The 19,991-nt window shown below is 36.3% G+C and overlaps 1 protein-coding gene across 2 annotated transcripts in view; it reads left to right on the top strand.

Annotated features, from left to right (window-relative positions):
- LOC126971192 (filamin-C) overlaps positions 1 to 19,991 on the top strand; it is a 162,298-nt gene that overhangs the window by 44,809 nt on the left and 97,498 nt on the right. For both annotated transcript variants that reach the window (XM_050817355.1, XM_050817356.1), the window contains exons 3-7: positions 2,985 to 3,165; positions 4,362 to 4,461; positions 10,193 to 10,335; positions 12,794 to 13,017; positions 19,802 to 19,943. In XM_050817355.1, the coding sequence (XP_050673312.1) occupies positions 2,985 to 3,165; positions 4,362 to 4,461; positions 10,193 to 10,335; positions 12,794 to 13,017; positions 19,802 to 19,943 (790 nt within the window). The remainder of the gene's footprint in view (positions 1 to 2,984; positions 3,166 to 4,361; positions 4,462 to 10,192; positions 10,336 to 12,793; positions 13,018 to 19,801; positions 19,944 to 19,991) is intronic.

Genomic DNA, 19,991 nt, shown 5'->3' on the forward strand with positions numbered 1-19,991 from the left:
ACATGGCGTTTTGTAACGCTATTAGGAAGCGTGGGCTTACGACGAGCTAAGCTAGTAGCACGTGTGTCTGCATGCATGTTCTTATGTAACGCCGTCTTCGACGAGTCAGTGACATCTGTCAGTTGGTGCCTTTCTTCTAGTTGAAATAAAACAATTAATAATATAATTCTAAAAATCTCAGTTTCACCCAAAAATGACAAATTTTGCGCGCTATCCACAATGCGTTTGGCAAAAGCCAAATTACATTTATAACAAGGCTGTACTTCAAGCCTGCCCACGATTGTCCTGGCATATAACAATGATCCTGTGATTTCTCTGGATTTATAGGAGCAGTTATAATACTAACACTATCACAATATTATATTTTGTTCTTACTTGCGTAATTTATTAATGGCCTTATTACTAAACAAGGTATTGCACCAAGTTATTTACATAGACTAAGAAATAACATAAAACATTACGAGAAAAAGGTACTAGAACTTTGGTGCCTGCAAATATTCAGTAGAACAAGAATTGCACTTATATAATAAACGTACCGTTCGAGTAACTGTTCAAAAGACGTATTTGTAAATTTAGTACAACAAAAAGATTTGATTCATGTGGACTGAATATGGGTGGCGGCTATCAATTTACATCACGTGATCCGTACGCTCGTTTGTCCTCCCCGTCTAAAAAAAAACATATTGCTCAGGCACAGTACAAGTAATAGAACAGAAGCGTAACTCAGCGGTCTCCATGAAATTTATACCTACGACTGGGCTACATACAAAACAATTGACGACGCAGCTCATTTAACTCGGACAGCGAACAGCATCGGCGGCGTACGCCTTCCCAATATTGCTTAGCGGCCGCGTAAATCGTGTGTATGTGTGCGTGCGTCGTTGCTTCGAGCGTTCTAGTATAAAGTTAAAGTACTGTTCTATTACTATATTGTGGTTAGGGATTTGTAAACTGTACTTCAGATACATACTCAGCCCAGATTTTTTTTTTTCTTTATATCTGAACCCATTTTAACTTGCGCCGTGATTTGATTTGAGATCAAACAGTTCTTTGAAGCACTCTCCGTGATAAATAAAGGGAAATATTTAATTAAAATGTTTAATCGAATTGGCATTATGATTTACTTATGAAGTTTTAAAATTCCACATAATATTGAGTTATCTTCCTGAAGAGCGGTGGCAAAAGTTATTTAATTAAATTGTTTCCGTGTACAGTAATGTGCTCGCAAGCATTATCTCGTAACAGGATGGCCGATGTTACCCTTTAACAATGTTAAAGTAGAATTCAGCGGTTCATATTTGAATCTCTCAAATAAATATTTTGTATAAACTTCGATTTCTATAGGTACATAATCCTTTGCGAAATGGTTTAGATTTTAGACAATATCATTTCTTTTTTCAAATTTTACAAATAATTAATAGTGAAGGCTTATCCACGTTATTATTTTACACCTCATCCATCCAATACTAATGCAATTAATGTAAGATAAATAACTTAATTCCTTGTCCAATTTAACCCCCAGAAGACTCAAGTTTCACGTTAACCACTAAACAAAACCCCATTTGTCGTATCACCGCTCTTCGACAACACTTCCCTTAAAGCCTCGCCTAGTATCGGAATACAGGGTCTCGAAATCTCGAGCGATTGCCGATTCCGTGATCATCTGGAGGGCAAAGCCAAATTGGCTTCGAAGAAGCTCTGTGTCATAAATGAGCACGGCAATACTTCAAGCCGGCCCACATTCTAGCGCTCTACAAAGCGCAGGTCCGGCCACATATGGAATATTGTTGTCATCTCTGGCCTGGTGTATCCCAGTTTCAGCTCGATCCATTTGTCCACGTGCAATGCAGAGCAGCTCGAATTGTCGGGGACTCAGTGCTCTGTGAATGGCTGGATCACTTGGTGTTGCGTAGAGACGTCGCTTCATATCGCAAAAAAAGCGCGTACACCTTCCCTAAAGGCCGACAATGCTCCTGTGATTCCTCTGATGTTGCAAGAGAATGTGGGCGGCGGTGATCACTTATCACCAGGTGACACGTACGCTCGTTTGTCCCCCTTTTCAAAAAAAAAAATAATGTAAAACATTTAAGTGAATATAGTTTATACCACAGATTTTCTAAAATACAGAAAATTTCTACGAAATTTTAACGATGTCAGCGGGAAGTTCAACCCTATATTGTAGATTCCAATTTTGTTTTATCGAATTCTATATGAAGAGATGATTAATCAAAGAGACATCAATTTTCGAGATATATAATTGTTTATACTTTATCAGTTGAATGCGATGCCTTTTGTATACAAAAACAATTACTTTCGCCAGATCCGATACTATGAAGTCATAAGTACTAGTTGAACCACATAGTTACTAAAAATAAAAAACTTAAAAATAAATACAGAATTAAACTTAAATTATGTTTTAAACAATTTCTAATTGTAAATATAAAAATCATTAATATCGTAGTCAGCTGGTAAGGTGCCCATTAAGCTGGCAACGTTACCTCTCAATATGACCAAATGTATCCTCTAAGTGTGGTACGTACCAGACCTTTGGTCAAGCTCAAAAACTCCTAACAGAGTCACTGTTAGGAGTTTTTGAGCTGGTAAACCCCTAGGACTCATTATAAACCCATAAAATGTTTCGAGGATCCAGGTTGTCCAGATAATGTGTAAGCATTATTGTGTTTCGGTCTGAAAGGCGCCGTAGCTAGGGAAATTACTGGGAAAATGAAACTTAACATATTATGTCTCATGGTGACGAGCGCAATAATAGTGCTGCTCAAATTTTTTGTATTTTTCAAGATCCTGAGCGGCACTGCATTGTAATGGGCAGGGCGTATCAATTACCATTAGCTGAACGTCCTGCTCGTCTCATCCCTTATTGTCATGAACAAATTAATGGCTCACCAACTCCCCTCAACAATCATCTTCTTAACCACAAATTGAACCAACGAGAAATTATTTCAATTTTATATTTCACCTGACAGGTGGTTGATCTCGTAGAAGATCTCCGCGATGGAACTGTACTCTGTGCTTTGGTGGAAGCACTGCAGGGTCGCCGGCTTAAGGGTTGGAGCCGTAGCCCGAGCAACCAGCACCATAGACTGGACAACGTTACCACCGCTTTACAAGCCATTGAAGACGACGGTGTAAAATTAGTTAATATAGGTAAGACTACTTAATAATATAGATATTTATTGTAATTATTCGAAGATGGTGACAATATCTAGTCCTAATAAGTCCTAGTAACACTGCATCCAGAATTGGTCTACTGTGTTCGCCACTCATACTTATCGCTCGTCGTCAAGCCGTATCTAACGCAGTATCTTCTTGACGCGAGTATTACAAACAGCATCTGGGATGATGATATCACAGATTGGAAATCGAGTGAACGTCCTCAGGCTATTAAATAATAAGTTTAATTGTACAATATTACTTTGTAAATATATTTTTTCGATGAATAAAAACGTCCGCTGGGTTTGTTGCGCTCGTTCTTCTCAGGTCTGAGGCATTCATTTTGGAATGGGTGGTAGTTTTTGAGTTTCAATAAGTGATGTCACATCCTATTTTGAATTTGAAAAAAAAAAAGAATTTGGAGTAGGTTATAGTCGCCAAGGACGGTGTTACGCTTATGCATTAGGGCCGAAATCGCAGAGGAGATGAAGAGGCGTTTCATCGGCCTCAAGGTAAAATCTCCAAGTTCTCGTTTTTTAATCCGACCACACTGAGGTGCCTGTTTAGTCGACAGTGCCCAGTCAGCATCCTGCATAGGTTTTTCCTGCTTATTCGCGTTTTATTGTTGAATGCAATAAATAAACTTGGTTAGACTACTTAAGTATCTGTTTGATAGAAGAAGATCTTTTCCACATAAAACGAACAGTCTATCTCTTTCACTCGCCTCGCCACAAACTCTCTGTCTCTTTCTTTTCTTAGTTTTTTCTTTGCAGTTATATCTAGATTCAAACGACAAACTAGTCTGTAAGTTCCTTAATTACAGGCACATAACATTCCATCTTAAGTCTTTGATTGATGGGTACAAAATGGTATAATCAAATTCATATTATCTAATAATACAAGCATGTTCAATAGAGACAGTACCTTGTCATATTTTTAATGGCAATGTACAAAGAAAATGTTTAATAAAGTGGGGATTAAATAATGAAAACAAGATAGAAGTAGAATTTCGTTGTTGGAAACATATTAATTATCTCTTCAGCTGTGAGTGTTTTGCTAAGTGCCGTCTTTTCAAATCCATAAATAAATTTTGTTATGCTTATATTAAACATATAAGAGTAGAGTTGCAAATGTAGGTTTGTATACAACTACTATTATATATATTTTAAGCGTTTTATATGTTTTTTCAGGAAATGTGGATATAGTGAATGGAAATCTAAAACTAATATTAGGATTAATTTGGTCGCTCATCGTTCGGTATCAGATTGGCAGAAGCAAGTTCCCGCCTAGGTGAGTTATAATTTATTTTATCTTTTAGAACATTTTGTGATTTTAGTTTGTGGTGTTCCCAGTATGGATCGCAGATGTTATCCTGGTGGCTTCTGGTCAGCGCTGCCTAAGAATCTAAACCTACAAAGACCAGATCAAGAACTTTGTTTAAAAATGGAATATTATTAAGTTTGTATAGATTGAACTAGGAATTTTGGAGTAATTCCGAAAAACCAGTTTTTTCGGATTTCTTTCGTTCACGATACCTCTCGAAGGAATCAACCGATTTTGACTGGATTAGCCGCGATCGAGGCTTTTCTAGGCTAAGAGCTAATTGGAATCGACCGGTTAAGCCGTTTCAAAATTAATTTAAAAAAAAACATATTTAAAAACATTTTTTCGTAGTTTTTTTGACATTTCTCAAAATCTAATAGCTTGAATAGGTCTATATTTATATTCAAAATCTAAGTTTGGCCAAGCCCTTTTGAATGGCGTCAAGTACGATGAAATCGGTCAAGCCGTTCTAAAGTTATAGTAGGATAACATACTGACACACACACATACATACAGACTACCCTCGCGAGAGTAGTCAGAGAAGCTTCTTAGGACCTCAGAACGTCGATTTTTGCAAAACAGAGTAAAACCAATAACTTTCTTGAAAAATTTTGATATTCTTAGCGGGATGTTAAAAAGTTTCACTTTGATTATGGTTTCATATATACGAAACAATATAATTTTTATGATATAGGCCACTATAATGCTTTTACGCTAGGTTTTTGGAATTTCTCGAAAGTAATTTTGCCGTTCTTGGTTCAAATATAACGAAAACAATCTAAAGATTAAAAAGTTAGATATCTTTATCCCACCATGCTACTCTACAACATACAAAAGTGAAAACTCGGCTAAGTTTATCACTTTTAAAAATCCTCATATATTAAATATATCTCATATATAAATAAATTAAAAATACATAAAGGACTTTCTGAGAAACGAGAATATGACCCGTATTGCACAGAGACCTTGTCTTCTGAAATAGTGGTAACCAAGTGCCATATATATATATATATATATGTGGCCGGACCAGCGCTTTGTAGAGCGCTTGTATGTGAGACGGCTGATCCAGATTCCAATAATGACCTTGGATGTCTGCTTATATTCTCAGGACTTTGTCATAGCCTGAGCATTTACAGTGAGTATAACATCAAATATAGTCATGATCTGCAGGGATATAAAAACACAAAAAACAAATTAACATTATCACAAAGGTGTGGGTTTCGGACCCACGCTACACTTTCAGGGCCAGGGATTAAATCAGGTGCCTTAAACCACCCGGCCAACATGACTTGAAAGTAGTGCCTACTTGAAATTAATCATTCAGTTTCACTCCTGCTCCGCGGCCGGCTGTAAAGCGACATGCAATTTGAGGCTTTCTAATAAAAGTTTCATCTTAATAACAGTAGAAGCGAAACAAAACACGTTCATATCTCAAATGCATTACTCGCAAAGTCTATTTAAATCACGCATCAGTTAATTGAAATTCATGCAAATGCATTACGTGGTATACTATCCCGCCTCGGGGACTCAACAATAAACCCATGCTAGCTTTTAACTAACCAAAACATAATTACGTGTGAGAGAATTGCAAATTGCAAACAATAAAATTAGATTTCATATAAACATGTCCATTGAACAATGTTGGAAGAGAAAGTTCGGGATACGTTTTTAATAGAATTAATGAATGAATTAAAAGAACACCAATGCTTTAAATCCTCTATTAAAGATTCTGAAACAGTTAGCTCATTGCCAACATTAAAACACCCAATGTCCTAAAAACCAACATCATCCAAATGGGTGTTGTAATGAAATTCAGTACAACATTATATCATCCGTTTTCATAATAACACTCCTTTGGATGGTATTTTGGTTACTAGGACTGGCTTCTTTAATGTTAGCAGTAAGCTAACTGTTTCAGAATCTTTTATAGAGGATTCATATTATGGGTGTAGATAAAGTCTTGTATGCAACTGTTGATAATTGGGTATTAAAACACTCATGTGATAGTATTATTACCCACCTTCGTGTTTTAAAACCGTGTTATAATTATACTAATATTATAAAGCTGCAGTGTTTGTTTGTTTGTTTGTTTGAACGCGCTAATCTCTGGTACTACTGGTCCGATTTGAATGATTCTTTCAGTGTTGGGTGTTCCATTTATCGAGAAAGGCTATAGGCTATGTTTATTTTTTTTCAAAATTAGGGATCCGTAATAAAATTGCTATTTTGTTACGCAAGGTGTAAAATCGAAAACCTATTTTTGCGTGCGCTGCAAAAACTATTGACAATAGAACAAAATGATGTACAGGCTATAATATAGGCAATATTTTATTAATTATAAAACTTGTAACCAAAATTATGAATTATGCGGGAATCCGTCCGAGCCAACTGTCCGAGTGACGTGTCGATCATAAATCTTAGTATGTCATGTTCAACAATCAGGGTGTGGCTCCATCTACATGATCTATTTTACAGTTGAACATATTGACTTGAGATGTCGCTTTTTCAAATCTAAACAATTAAATAGTAAAAGCGCTCGGACGGAATCCGAGAGGCGCGGGTTCTAGTCCGGAATCGGCCATAATTTCGATAACAAATTTAATTTGAATAATTATTAATCCCAGTAGTGAGCAATATCACTTTAATATAACAAATTGTTTTATTGAAACTAATCTTATAACTTTATGACTAAATAAAATTAAAACTATCATTACGTAGAATCGTACCAAGAACACTGGCAGGATTTCCACGTCGGATAGCTAGGCTGATCCGATGACCGAAATAAATTAATAAATTAATTAATTAAAATTTATTGAAGTAGACGTTACTTTGCGGAAGTCCATAATTATATAAATGATTTGAGTTTTCTTTAGTGTTCATTCCAGATTCCAGTCTCGTACCAGATTTTGGCGAGACAACACCTCCTGAGGATGCCTTGTATAGAAGCGAAACACGTGTCGAATTGTTTAAATACAAATATTGGCGGAATTAACACTAAAGAAAATTCAAATCATTTATATAAATAAATTAATTTATAAATAAGAGGTATAAGGCCTCATCTAACATCTTACAATACAATTATTAAAACCTTCTTTAACCATTCTACTTCAAGATTCTCAATTCCAACATTGCATCACACAAAAGGCTAAGCTATTTAACCGTTTAGTTTTGCTATAATGACTGCGTTGTTACTCAGCATATACTATGTAACTGCAAGTAATTAACACGGCGCCTGCGCAGATAACGAATGGTTACGTTACATCCTACCTTATTCGCTCCACTTCAACGCAAGTTATTGGGAAATACGTCTTTCTTGTTACTTATGTATTTTTACTTTCTCTTTTCTACAAACACGTTTTATATAACGCTTTGGTAGGTTTCCTGGTGAATCAGCAGGGAGCTGGTTCGATCTCCGCAAGCAACAATTCCATTGAAATCGCGTCTTCTATCTAGGCTTCATATGGAGTATTGCAGTCATCTCTGGTCTGGCGCAATCCAGTATCACCTGGAACCATTTGACCGCGTGAAATGTTCGTTACGTGAATGTATGTTCATAGGCACATAAGTGAATTTGCTAGAAACTGTCATAACCATAATGTTAACACCAGGAACAGACATAAACTTATAATGCCTACTACTCGGCTAAGTCGAGTTAGTAATTCTTTTGTGGGGCGATGTATGTGCTTTTACAACAAGATCCCAGAAAATGTTCGAAACAAAAGTATTCAAATAATTCAAAAGAATTGTTAATAAACGTTTGTGTGGTAAAGGTTACTATAGCATAAATGACTTTCTTAATGATGCCACAGATTTGGAATGGAGTGACCGCCCTCAGGCTATTAAATAATAAGTTAAATTGTACAATATTACTTGTATTTTTTCGATGAAAAAAAAAGCTTGCTGAGTTTGTTGCGCCCGTTCTTCTCAGGTCTGAGACATTCATTTCGTAATGGGTGGTAGTTTTTGACGTTCAATAAGTGATATCACATCCTATTTTGAATAAAAATATTTTAATTTGAATTTGAAACACACAGGTGTTCGATTTGTCGGGGACCCAGTGCTCTGTAAACGTAGGATCGCGTAGGCATTGCGTAGAGACGTCTGTTCATTGTGTGTCTTCTATCATCCCTACCATCTGGATGAGTGGCGTTCTTCCACAGCGCTGTTTTCAAACAGCTTTCTTCCACATACCATAAAGCTGTGGAATGAGCTTCCTAGTGTAGTGTTTCCGGGACGGGTACCTTCAAAACAACCGCGTACACCTTCCGGCCAGCAACGCTCCTGTAATTCCTCTGATGTTGCAAGAGAATGTGAGCGACGGTGATCACTTAACACTAGGTGACCCGTACGCTTGTTTGTACTCCTTTTCCATAAAAAAACTGCAATTTAATATTTATAGCAACATGCATGTTGTATTATAAAAAACCATAAAAAATGTATAAAGTATATATGTACGGGTAACAGCTAGTAATATATATATACTAATAAAGAAATATTATATATTTATTACTAGCTGTTACCCGTGACTTCATCGTTATTCACCAGTGCAATAATATTAGTTCATGTTCCAATAGTGCCACACGCATACGAGTCAATTCCATTTTCTCAACGACTAAACAAGTTTGAAAAGACCTTGTGACAAGACCGAGAATCTTTTGTTAAATAAATAAATGGTATTCGATTTTTAAAACCAAGGAGTTTTCAATTAAAAAGATTTTAATATGACAGGAACAGTGGAAATATTCCATTCCCGATAGTTTTAGTGCAGCCCTCGTATATACAAAACAATCATTTATGACATCAACGTTCATAAGAAACGTTTCAGTACGACCTTTATTTCTCCGACTTCCTTTGCAAATCGGACTACCACAAAAAGTTTTACCTTTCATTTTTCGGGATAATATATATATATATATTACACTAACAAATAATGTGGCTTTCTGTTGGTATAATAATTTTTCAAAATCCTTTCTGTAGATTCAGAAACTTTTTTTATGGAAATGAGGGATGAGACGAGCAGGACGTTCAGCTGATGTTAATTGATTTTTTTTTTTATGAAAATACGGGACGAGACGAGTAGGACGTTCAGATGATGGTTATTGATACGCCCTGCCCATTATGTTGCAGTGCCGCTCAGGATTCTTGGAAAGCCCAAAAATTTTGAGCGGCATTACAATTGCGCTCGTCACCTTGAGACATAAGATATTAAGTCTCGTTTGCCCAGTAATTTCACTAGCTACGGCGCCCTTCAGACCGAAACACAGTAATGTTTACACATTACTGCTTCACGGCAGAAATAGGCGCCGTTGTGGTACCCATAATCATAGCCGGCATCCTGTGCAAAGGAGCCTCCCACTGGTAATTGATACGCCCTACCCATTATAATGCACACAAATTTCATACAAATCGGTTCAACCGTTTCGGAGGAGTTTGGTAACAAACACCGGGACACGAGGATTGTATATATTAGATGATGTCCTAATTATTCAAACACAAAATTCTTATTAGAATCACACTACCCGTATCATCTCTAAGAGAAAGCTTGCTCCCGAGTCTCACGAGGTCCTTTATTTTGCTAAGTTCGAGTCCCACGCTTAAAGACTAGAATATGCAGCAATTTTATGGCTCCATCTCATTGAAGCAATAAAAAGTTTGCTTAAAAATGCTCGTTAAATGAAACAATTAAATTAAATTGCAGGAAGCTGATGTTATCTTGGCTTCAGTCAGCTCTTCCCGAGTGCCGAGTAAATAATCTGACAACGGATTGGAATAGTGGAGTACTTCTCTCGGCCCTGTTGGACTACTGCAAGCCTGGCGTTTTTCCACACTGGAGAGAACTTAGTAAGTAATTTGAATAATGATTTTTAAATTTAAAATGATGCTGAAGTGACACACAACAAAAAAATACTTCGAAACGTGTTTCGCCTCTACACGATTTTCCTTCTATTTTGAGCAATGTACGCACACTAACACAAAGTGACATAGAAACCACGAGTGTAACGTAGCTTGTTACGCATACTAGAGTAATAAATCTGGCCTGTTTTCATCGGTTGTCTAGCAGCAAGTTGCTAGCTCTATCTAGGCTATTAATTATCTAGGTACAGGAGCTTATTTGAAGTGAAAACTTAGGATTGTTGAGCACTTTTAGGGTGGACAAAAATTGTGTAACTCGTTTCATCGTCACCGAACGCTTTTCTTGAGCTATATGTATACTGTGCATAAATCTCGCCATAGAAACAAATCTAAAATGGCGAAACAGGTGGGACCTACAGCGAAACAGGGATGGCAGATAGATGATATTATATGTGCGAGTGAGAGAGAATTGGTCGCCATTTTAGAATCGTTTCTTTAGTGTCGCGAGTTATATTATATACTACTAGCTGACCCGACAGACGCTGTTCTTTGACTAGACGACGTCCAGTCTTCAGCTCTGATGAAGTCCGAAACGTTCGTTTCCAACCAAGACTGCGTAGACCAATCTTGGTTATCGAACATGGGGCTTATGGACAGTTATGGGGCTTCAATACCTTCTCAGGAATGGTATCCTGATAAGTGTATCATGTGCCGATGTTTTAATACCTTGTCTAGTCTTAATTTTTATTAATATAAAGAAACTTCGTGTAACGTTAGACATGTAAAGTTAAAATATTCATACATAAAATGTATAAATAAAAGAAGTTCAAATATTACCATCACTTCGCAAACTAATGAAGAGAAGAAACGGCGCAAGAAACTCCCCTAGCATTATTTCTTGCGTTCTTTTTTTTATAAAATAAAATATACAATATTGTACCGTCATTGTTATTGCTATAAAATAATCATAATGATATAGTACCAAGCTGTCCGATCACTAAGATATTCAGCTGTTGAGTAGTAAGTCTAACGATAGAGCCATTTTCAAACATTTAAATTTATTTATATAATACTAGCTGACCCAGCAAACGTTGTATTGCCGATATTAAAATCGCGATACAAAAGTAACTGTTGATCGTAGATGGGTGAAAATTTGAAGTTGTATGTATTTTTTAATGCTGACTCATAATCAAACAATGTTAAAAAAATATCATTAAAATTAAAAAAAAAATTGGCGTGGACCACCCTTAACGTTTAGGGGGATGAAAAATAGATGTTGTCCGATTCTCAGACCTACCCAATATGCACTCAAAATTTCATGAGAATCGGTCAAGCCGTTTCGAAGGAGTTTAACTACAAACACCGCGACATGAGAATTTTATATATTAGATATAATGTCTGAACACATTAACCCTCAAAGCTGTTATGTATCTTATGAAGCCGTCCGTAGCTACTACGTAAGTCGGTGCTGGCAAGGAGCCGATCTAATTCCTAGCCAACAGATATGTTTGAAGCGTTTAAGCAAAAAGCAATCATATATCGTTTACTATAATGTCAAATAATGTCAAAATGTCAAGCCTACTAGAATTAGTTACAAAGAATCCCTTATTTCTAGTTTTATAATAATTAAAATCACTATTTAGAGCATACATTTATACATACGATGTCACTTTCATATGTATTGTAACTAAAATAGTAGTCGAGATATAAGTACGCGCCTCCCATTTCGTTTTTGATAACAACATCCCTCATAAATAACATTTATTTTCTTAAGCCTTCTTAATAAAATATCCAAGTCGAGTCATAAATCGGATTACGAAGTTATTTATTTTTTCTTCTTTAATTCTTTCTCTCTCTGATCCTTATCTCAAACTGGGAAGATCAAGAACCCCGCATAATGAAACATAATATTTTCTTGCCTTTCCTTTAAGCACACAATTTTTGTCAGCGACCTTGAGCGATACGAGTTCACGGCTGCCGGCCCGCCATCTATTCAACAAAGCCAATATTTTCAAAATTCTTGGGTGGAAAATAGTTTCCACCCAAGTACAAAAAAACCAATGCTTATTCAAGAATCCTGAGCGGCACTGCATTGTAATGATGTAACATTATGATTATTTTATATTTATAGCAATGACAGTACAATAGTGTATATTTTATCAAAAAGAGCGCAAAAAAGAATGCTGGGAGAGTTTCTTACGCCACTTTTTCTCTCTCAGAGCGCCATTTGTTTCCGAAATGGTAGTAGTATCTAGTGTATTAGAAATGACGTCAAAAAGAATTCTAATGGATTCAATTTTGAGAAAACTAATGCCTTTATGCCTTTTAATGGGCAGGGCGTCTCAATTAGCATCAGCGGAACGTTCTGCTCGTCTCGTCCCTTATTGGCATAAAAAGCTAGATTATTAACTTTAACAATTTTGATTTGACTCTGATGTTAATACAGATCGCCATGAGGCTGTTGAGAACTGCAGACGAGCGATGAAGCTGGCTCACCGTGAGTTCGACGTTCCGATGGTGCTGGAACCAGAATACCTGGCCTCTCCGTGGCTCGACGAATTGTCAGGCATGACCTATTTGTCCTACTTCATGAAGCCAGGCTATGCTGGGGTGAAGTCTACACTGGACTGGGTCAATTCCAAACTTGAAAGGCCCATTACAAACTTCACGGTAATTTCTTTTTTAATTACTAGGCACTTTAGAAATTTCTTGCCTCGCCACCAGCCACTTTTTGGAATCAAATACCGGCTGCTGTTTTACCGAATTGATACGACTTAGGGACCTTCAAGAAAAGAACATACTCCAACGTAACACATCTCTTTTTTTTATTTTTATGGAATAGGAGGACAAACGAGCGTACGGGTCACCTGGTGTCAAGTGATCACCACCGCCCACATTCTCTTGCAACACCAGAGGAATCACAAGAGCGTTGCCGGCCTTTAAGGAAGGTGTACGAGCTTTTTTTGAAGGTACCCATATCGTATCGTCCCGGAAACACCGCACAAGGAAGCTCATTCCACAGCTTTGTAGTACGTGGAAGAAAGCTCCTTGAAAACCGCACTGTGGAGGACCGCCACACATCCAGATGGTGGGAATGATATCCTAACTTGTGGCGTGTCGTGCGATGGTGGAATTCGGCGGGAATCAGGTTAAACAGCTCTTGAACTAGTGTTTCGGATGTCGATGGAAGGTTGCCTCAACACTCCCCATTACATGAGCCTCTTGCCCGTGGGCCCTCTCTTATATAAAAAAAACCAAAACTTTGTGAAGTGAAAACTAGTTTAGGCGTGCAGAACAATTTTTTTTGTAGTAATAAATGTAACTGAGCTATCACGCTCGAATATGTAACGCTTGTTCAGGAAACACGTACACAAACGCTTGAATCGACTAAGAGAGATTCGCTCGGTGCGCATTGTTCTACTATCAGCCTCAACTTGATGAAGTGTTCACTTCTGTCTTGTGGAAAAACATACTCATTTTTTTATGAAAAGAAGTGCCGAAATAAACTGATTACGTATCAGTTTTGTGAATAAATAAATGATAAACAATTTGTTATTTTTAAAGTGATATCCCTCACTTCATTAACTATACAAATTAAATTTATACCAAAATTTATGGTTGATGCGGCATTCAAACCCGAGCCTCTCAACTTACGTCCAAACGCTCCTACCAAGTAAGCCAACCGTCCAAATGATGTTAACTAGTATCATCTGCATACAATAGGCACAATGTGAGGCATAACGCATCACATAGCGACCAAGGCCATAGCATACCGCGCCATTTTTTATTTTTATTCTATAAACTTTCAGTATTACCCAAAGCTTTTTTAAAAGGCTAAAAGGAAATAAAATTAAAAAAAAATGATTTTAAATTATATGTACAAAAACAAAGATAAATAATACAAAAAATGTCAAGTTATATAAAATCAATTTATGGCGTGGCACCAGATAACCAAATGAATTAAGAAGTCCAAAAATTAAAGTCAAGTAATAAAACATTATTAAATATAATATGGGACTGCCAAATTTAATTACCATTATATTAATAATCATTTGAAATTTGTCAGCAAATAAATCAATGTCGCACTGAGTGAGCAATTTTTCAAATTCCAATATTTTTATTCCAAATAGTACATAATATCACTTATTCACTATATTGAAAGTCAAAAACTACCCTTTCAAAAAGTATGCTTCAAAGAACGGGCGTGAGAAACTCAGTGGGCCTCTTTTTTTATAAAAACTATGGCTCGTAGCCCTGAGATTTACGATTGAATATTTCATGTTCCTATTCCAGTAACTCCGTTCACTTTCTTAAAGCCAGAACGTAGCAGCACAGTTATGGCCGTTCCCAATATACTATCTACAGATAGAGATAAATAACTACCTTCTAAACTGCCACTAATTATCTGTCAATAATCTGTCCCAATATACCCGATAAGTCATTCATATCGCCTTATATTGACGCGTGAATTGCAATTTCCATACATGCTTCTATCGCTGGTAATCTATAACGTCCTCCCATTGACGGACAGCTTGTACGGATAAGGTGATTTTCCGTCGATAAGTTTATTGGGACAGGAAAGTCGACGATAGTTACGATTTTAATCTCAAGTAGGCCACAACCGGAGATAGACTGACTATTGTTAGTGTGCAATAAAGTTTTTCTGCAGAAAAAGTATATTATACAGTAGGTACTGCCCCGGACGAAGAGGTCTTAACACAGTTTTAATATAATAATAATTAAGCATTATTTAGTAAAATTATTTTATTCTCCATATTTATTTGTATTCTTTGATAAGTCAGTCAGATCTATCCATAAATTTTCTACTAAGTAGGTGTTCCATTTCCTCATTTACACATTGCAAAATGTTCAGCTTATTCTCTATTCCGATCATAATTTATGATGACAAAATTAAGCTTTTATAATTCGACGTAATTTGATGTTTTCTTAGATGTTATCCTATTCGAAAATTTATGAAAACCAAAGAAACAGCAAATCAAGTTGTAAAATTTTTATTGAAGCCGGTCCAATTCAGCAGCTGCGAAAGTTTACATTTAATATTTAAACTTCTGCTACAGAGATATCCTCTAAACAAGGCTTTGAAATATTGCTTGGCATTGCACTTTGTACAGCCTCAGTGTTATCACAACTAGTAAAGCTCGGGGGGATTCTTGTTTCCACAAACAGGAAAATATAACTAATGAAGGTAGCACTTGGCTACATACTAGTAGATTTGACTCATAATAAGTTACTGCAATCCCTAAGGATATGCTTTATGATTAAGGAAAATCAAAATTACCAATTAATAAATAGGTTTACGAGTATCAACAACAAATTTGATGATAATAGCAATTGGATGTATTTCTAGAAAAACGTTCCAAACCACAATCATGTCGAAATTGAGTTAAGAACACAAAACTGGTCACGTGATTCATATTAACGGACTGACGAAAAATGGCAGCCCTACCGTCATTCTTTAAATTACATCGTGACTTAGTAGCCCAACCCTCATGTATGGAATACACTAATATTTATTAAACTTTAAACACGAATTCCTTTAAATGAGATGTTTGTGGCTTGGAACGTTTTTTAACTACGTCTACGAACTACGTCCAATTGCAACTTTATGTGCTATATGAATGATTTGAGTTTTCTTTAGTGTTAATTCTGCCAATATTTGTCCTTAAGCAATTCGACACGTGTTTCGCCTCTACACCAGGCATCCTCAGAACGTGTTGTCTCGCCAAAATCCCATGAATTGACGCACAGTGATTGGTCGGCTGTTGTGACGTATTCCCCCGGAAGGGATACGTAACAAAGATGATGGGACTAAATCGTCACGACAGCCGACCAATCACAGCGCCTCATTTCATGGGATTTTGGCGAGACAACACGTCCTGAGGATGCCTCGTGTAGAGGCGAAACACGTTTCAACAAAATTGTTTAAGGACAAAATTGTTTAAGGACAAATATTGGCAGAATTAACACTAAAGAAAACTCAAATTAATATAAGTCAATATAGTACAAATTAATATAATTATGGATTTCCGCAAAGTAACGCCTACTTCAATAAATTAACTTTATATGCTGTAATAAATCCATGAGTATATACTTTTTACACGTTAAATCGAATGAGTTATCACACATATATTGAGCTAATATGCATTTCATACCACAGAAGTCTTATCATGTAACACAATTTGTGGCCTGCTGTTGTTAAGTCACATCCGGCCGCTTTCAATAAATTATCTTTAGTTACGGTTAGCCTGCTATCCCCGTATATTGGGGATCAAAATCTTATCTATCCATGGATTGCGTTTCACTATCAAGGACAAGTGCTATCTAAATTGAAACTAATAATCCGAAACTTTAATTGAAATGCAAGTTAGAATAATCAGTATTTGAGGTTTATCTGTAATAGACTATCCATCCTCCTAACGACAGATAGACAACTTTGGTAGAAGATACTATTTTGAAATTAGGTTAGGTTATTTAAAAGTAAGTAAGCGTAAAAAGATATATTTGTCTACCTCTAGTAAGAAGAACTAAGGATAGATAGATTATTTAAAACGGCCGTTATTCTCTTCTATACGTTTGTAGCTTGTTTGTAGATTTATTTGTACTGCGAATACATTCCTAAGTAAAAAAATATGGGGTGGCAACCCCACAACATCCTAAAATATCATACACTTAAATCTTCTCCAAAACACGATGCACTTTACGGTATAAGTATTATTCCGATCGGTTCAGTAGTTTTCACAGTATAAAATATAAAACTTCAGTAGTTTTACATACCCCTTTATTATTGCTAGTTTTTTAAAGTATTAAAATGGCTATAGTATGTTATCCTTAAGAAATAGAGATATGCCATCGCAGACTTTTCTAAAGACCTTTATAAAATACACAATTCCACCATACATGATTCTGTTATATCTCAAAGGGTTAGGACAGCGAGTTCTTTTAAAGCTGAAAGACGGCAATTTTTATTCTAATACCTCTATCAAATATCGTTTATGTATACAAAAATGTGTACAAAAGCTTAACTAATTATATACTAAGAACTTCCTCGAGAATCACGCTATTGATTAGTGAAAACAGAATGAAAATCAGTGCAGCTGTTTTTAGTTTATCGCGAACAGACAGACGCCGCGGAGGACTTTGTTGTATAATATGTAGTGATATTAATTTGCTATCAATAGAATAATGTTAAGTAAATAAATTTGGGTTTTGATTCTAGACTTAAAAACTTGTCACACAACACGAAAATTATACGTTAAGATTATTAAACAGCAAATTTACTTTACGTAATAATTCACGTACATCTCTGCTTTTCCGTGCTTGTATGATAATTTGCCGAGATAAGACCTGTATTGGATCGTGCCCAGCAAACTGCTTCCTAGCTCACATGATTATATCAAATAGGTAGCCTTTATCCCAACAGACGTTTTAAGATCAAATTATAGACAAGAGAATATTATAATAGAGGTTTACTAACGATTGTCTCTATGTATGTTTTTTAATTATTCATTTTAAAGAGGCCATATTACTAAGATCCGCGGTTCGTTCGTATGTCTATCTGTCCGTCAGTCACCAGGCTGTATCTCATGAACCGAGATAGTTCTTCTTGGTCACGTGCCTGACCATTACTGGAGGTCACCAGTCAGTTTTTTTAAACTTTTCCTTGTCCATGGCTAGGCGGAATAGTTCTTAGACTGTATTGATGCCAGTCCACTTCCTTATATTTCTGAGCCAAGACTTCTTTCTTCTTCCAACACCTCTTTTCCCAGCAATATTCCAAAACATAGAGATACGACATCTTACGCTTTTTGAGATAGTTAGTTGAAATTTTCACAGATGATGTACTTCTGTTGCCACTATTACAACAAATACGTAAAACAGACGAAAATAATTATTTTAGAGAGTTCCCATAAAACAAACGTGTTTTTATTGATGATGTTTTATAGATGGTACGGAACACAGGATTCGCGAGACCGATTCGCACTTGGCTGGTTTTTTATTTTATTTATTTTGTATAAGTGAAGAAAGGCTTCTTTGCACAGTAGTAAGCAGTAGTATACAAGCGTTATATATTATGTGTTTCGATTCGATGGGCGCAGTAGCTATAGTCCGACAACTGCGTGCGCGACCGTCCCAAGGAGTGACAGACGGTGGCGGGGACGGGGTACTAAGATGTCAGCGGGTATAGCGGGTGGTGTTGCGGGGAAGGGCAACGCATGAGACTGCTGTAACCGGCTACCCACTGACCTCTTAGTACCCGATTGTGATTCCTCTGGTGAAGAGAATGTGGGCGGCGGTCATCACCTAACATCATGTGATCATACGCTCGTTAACGGTGATATACGGCGATGGCTAGTCCACGCGCGGCTAAATGGTAACGTTACAAGAAACTCTGCTTCATGTTTTTAAAATTAAAGTTATTATATTTTTAATAAAATGCTCGCATAATACCTTTATTTACTTACGGTGTGTGTGGACTAATACCTTTATTTACTTACGGTGTGTGTGGCCTAATACCTTTATTTACTTACGGTGTGTGTGGAGTGATGCATCTACCGTACTTACTGTAACTGTAATTCACATTTTCTTTTTGTTTTGACTTACTCGAGTATTTGACGTTTGAGTATTTTTGTAGCATCACTTTACACAATCAGTTAAAGTAGTTAAATTTATTTATTTATGTAGTAGGTACACACCACAGAATTACAACAAATACATAATAAACAAAAAAAACTATCAGCTAAATACAAGATAGGCTGCAACTCCACGAGGGTGTGTACTCAGCATGTTTAGCATAAATTAATAACTATGAAAATACATCAAGAATAGCGATTTTAAAACTAGCTTTAGGTAATGTAGTATTAAATTCAAATTCAAATATTTTTATTCAAAATAGGATGTGAAATCACTTATTGAAAGTCAAAAAAAACTACCACCCATTCCAAAGTGAATGCCTCAGGCCTGAGAAGAATGGGCGCAACAAACTCAGCGGGCTTTTTTTTTCATCAAAAATATGTTTTATAATTAAAGTAACATTGTACAATTAAACTTATTATTTAATAGCCTGAGGGCGGTCGCTCCATTTCCAATCTGTGGTATCATTAAGAAAGTCATTTATGTTATAGTAACCTTTACCACACAAACGTTTTTTAACAATTCTTTTGAATAACATAATACTTTTGTTTTGAACGTTTTCTGGGATCTTGTTGTAAAAGCATATACATCGCCCCAAAAAAGACTTACTAACTCGACTTAGCCGAGTAGTAGGCATCATCAGTTTATGTCTGTTCCTGGTGTTAACATTATGGTTATGACATTGACATTAAATTATTTGTAAATCGATAAAGCTGGAAATGTTGATTTAAAAGAGTGGCAAGCTCAACTTTTTCCGAACCTTTTTTTAAACTGTCTATATATAATGAAATATTTTTTTAAGACTGACTGGAATGATGGGCGAGTAGCCAATGAGCTGGTGAGGGCAATGGGGGGACCAGCCCCGGCTCCAAGTCGCCTGAAGCGAGACCCTTCAAGATGGGAGGAAAATAACCAAATGGCCTTGGATGCTGCTAAGAAAATTGGTAAGCCAGTTGTAATTAAGCCTGTTATTATCTGTTACGATCTGTTAT

Source organism: Leptidea sinapis, chromosome 23 (genome assembly GCF_905404315.1).
Source record: "Leptidea sinapis chromosome 23, ilLepSina1.1, whole genome shotgun sequence".
NCBI lineage: Eukaryota > Metazoa > Arthropoda > Insecta > Lepidoptera > Pieridae > Leptidea > Leptidea sinapis.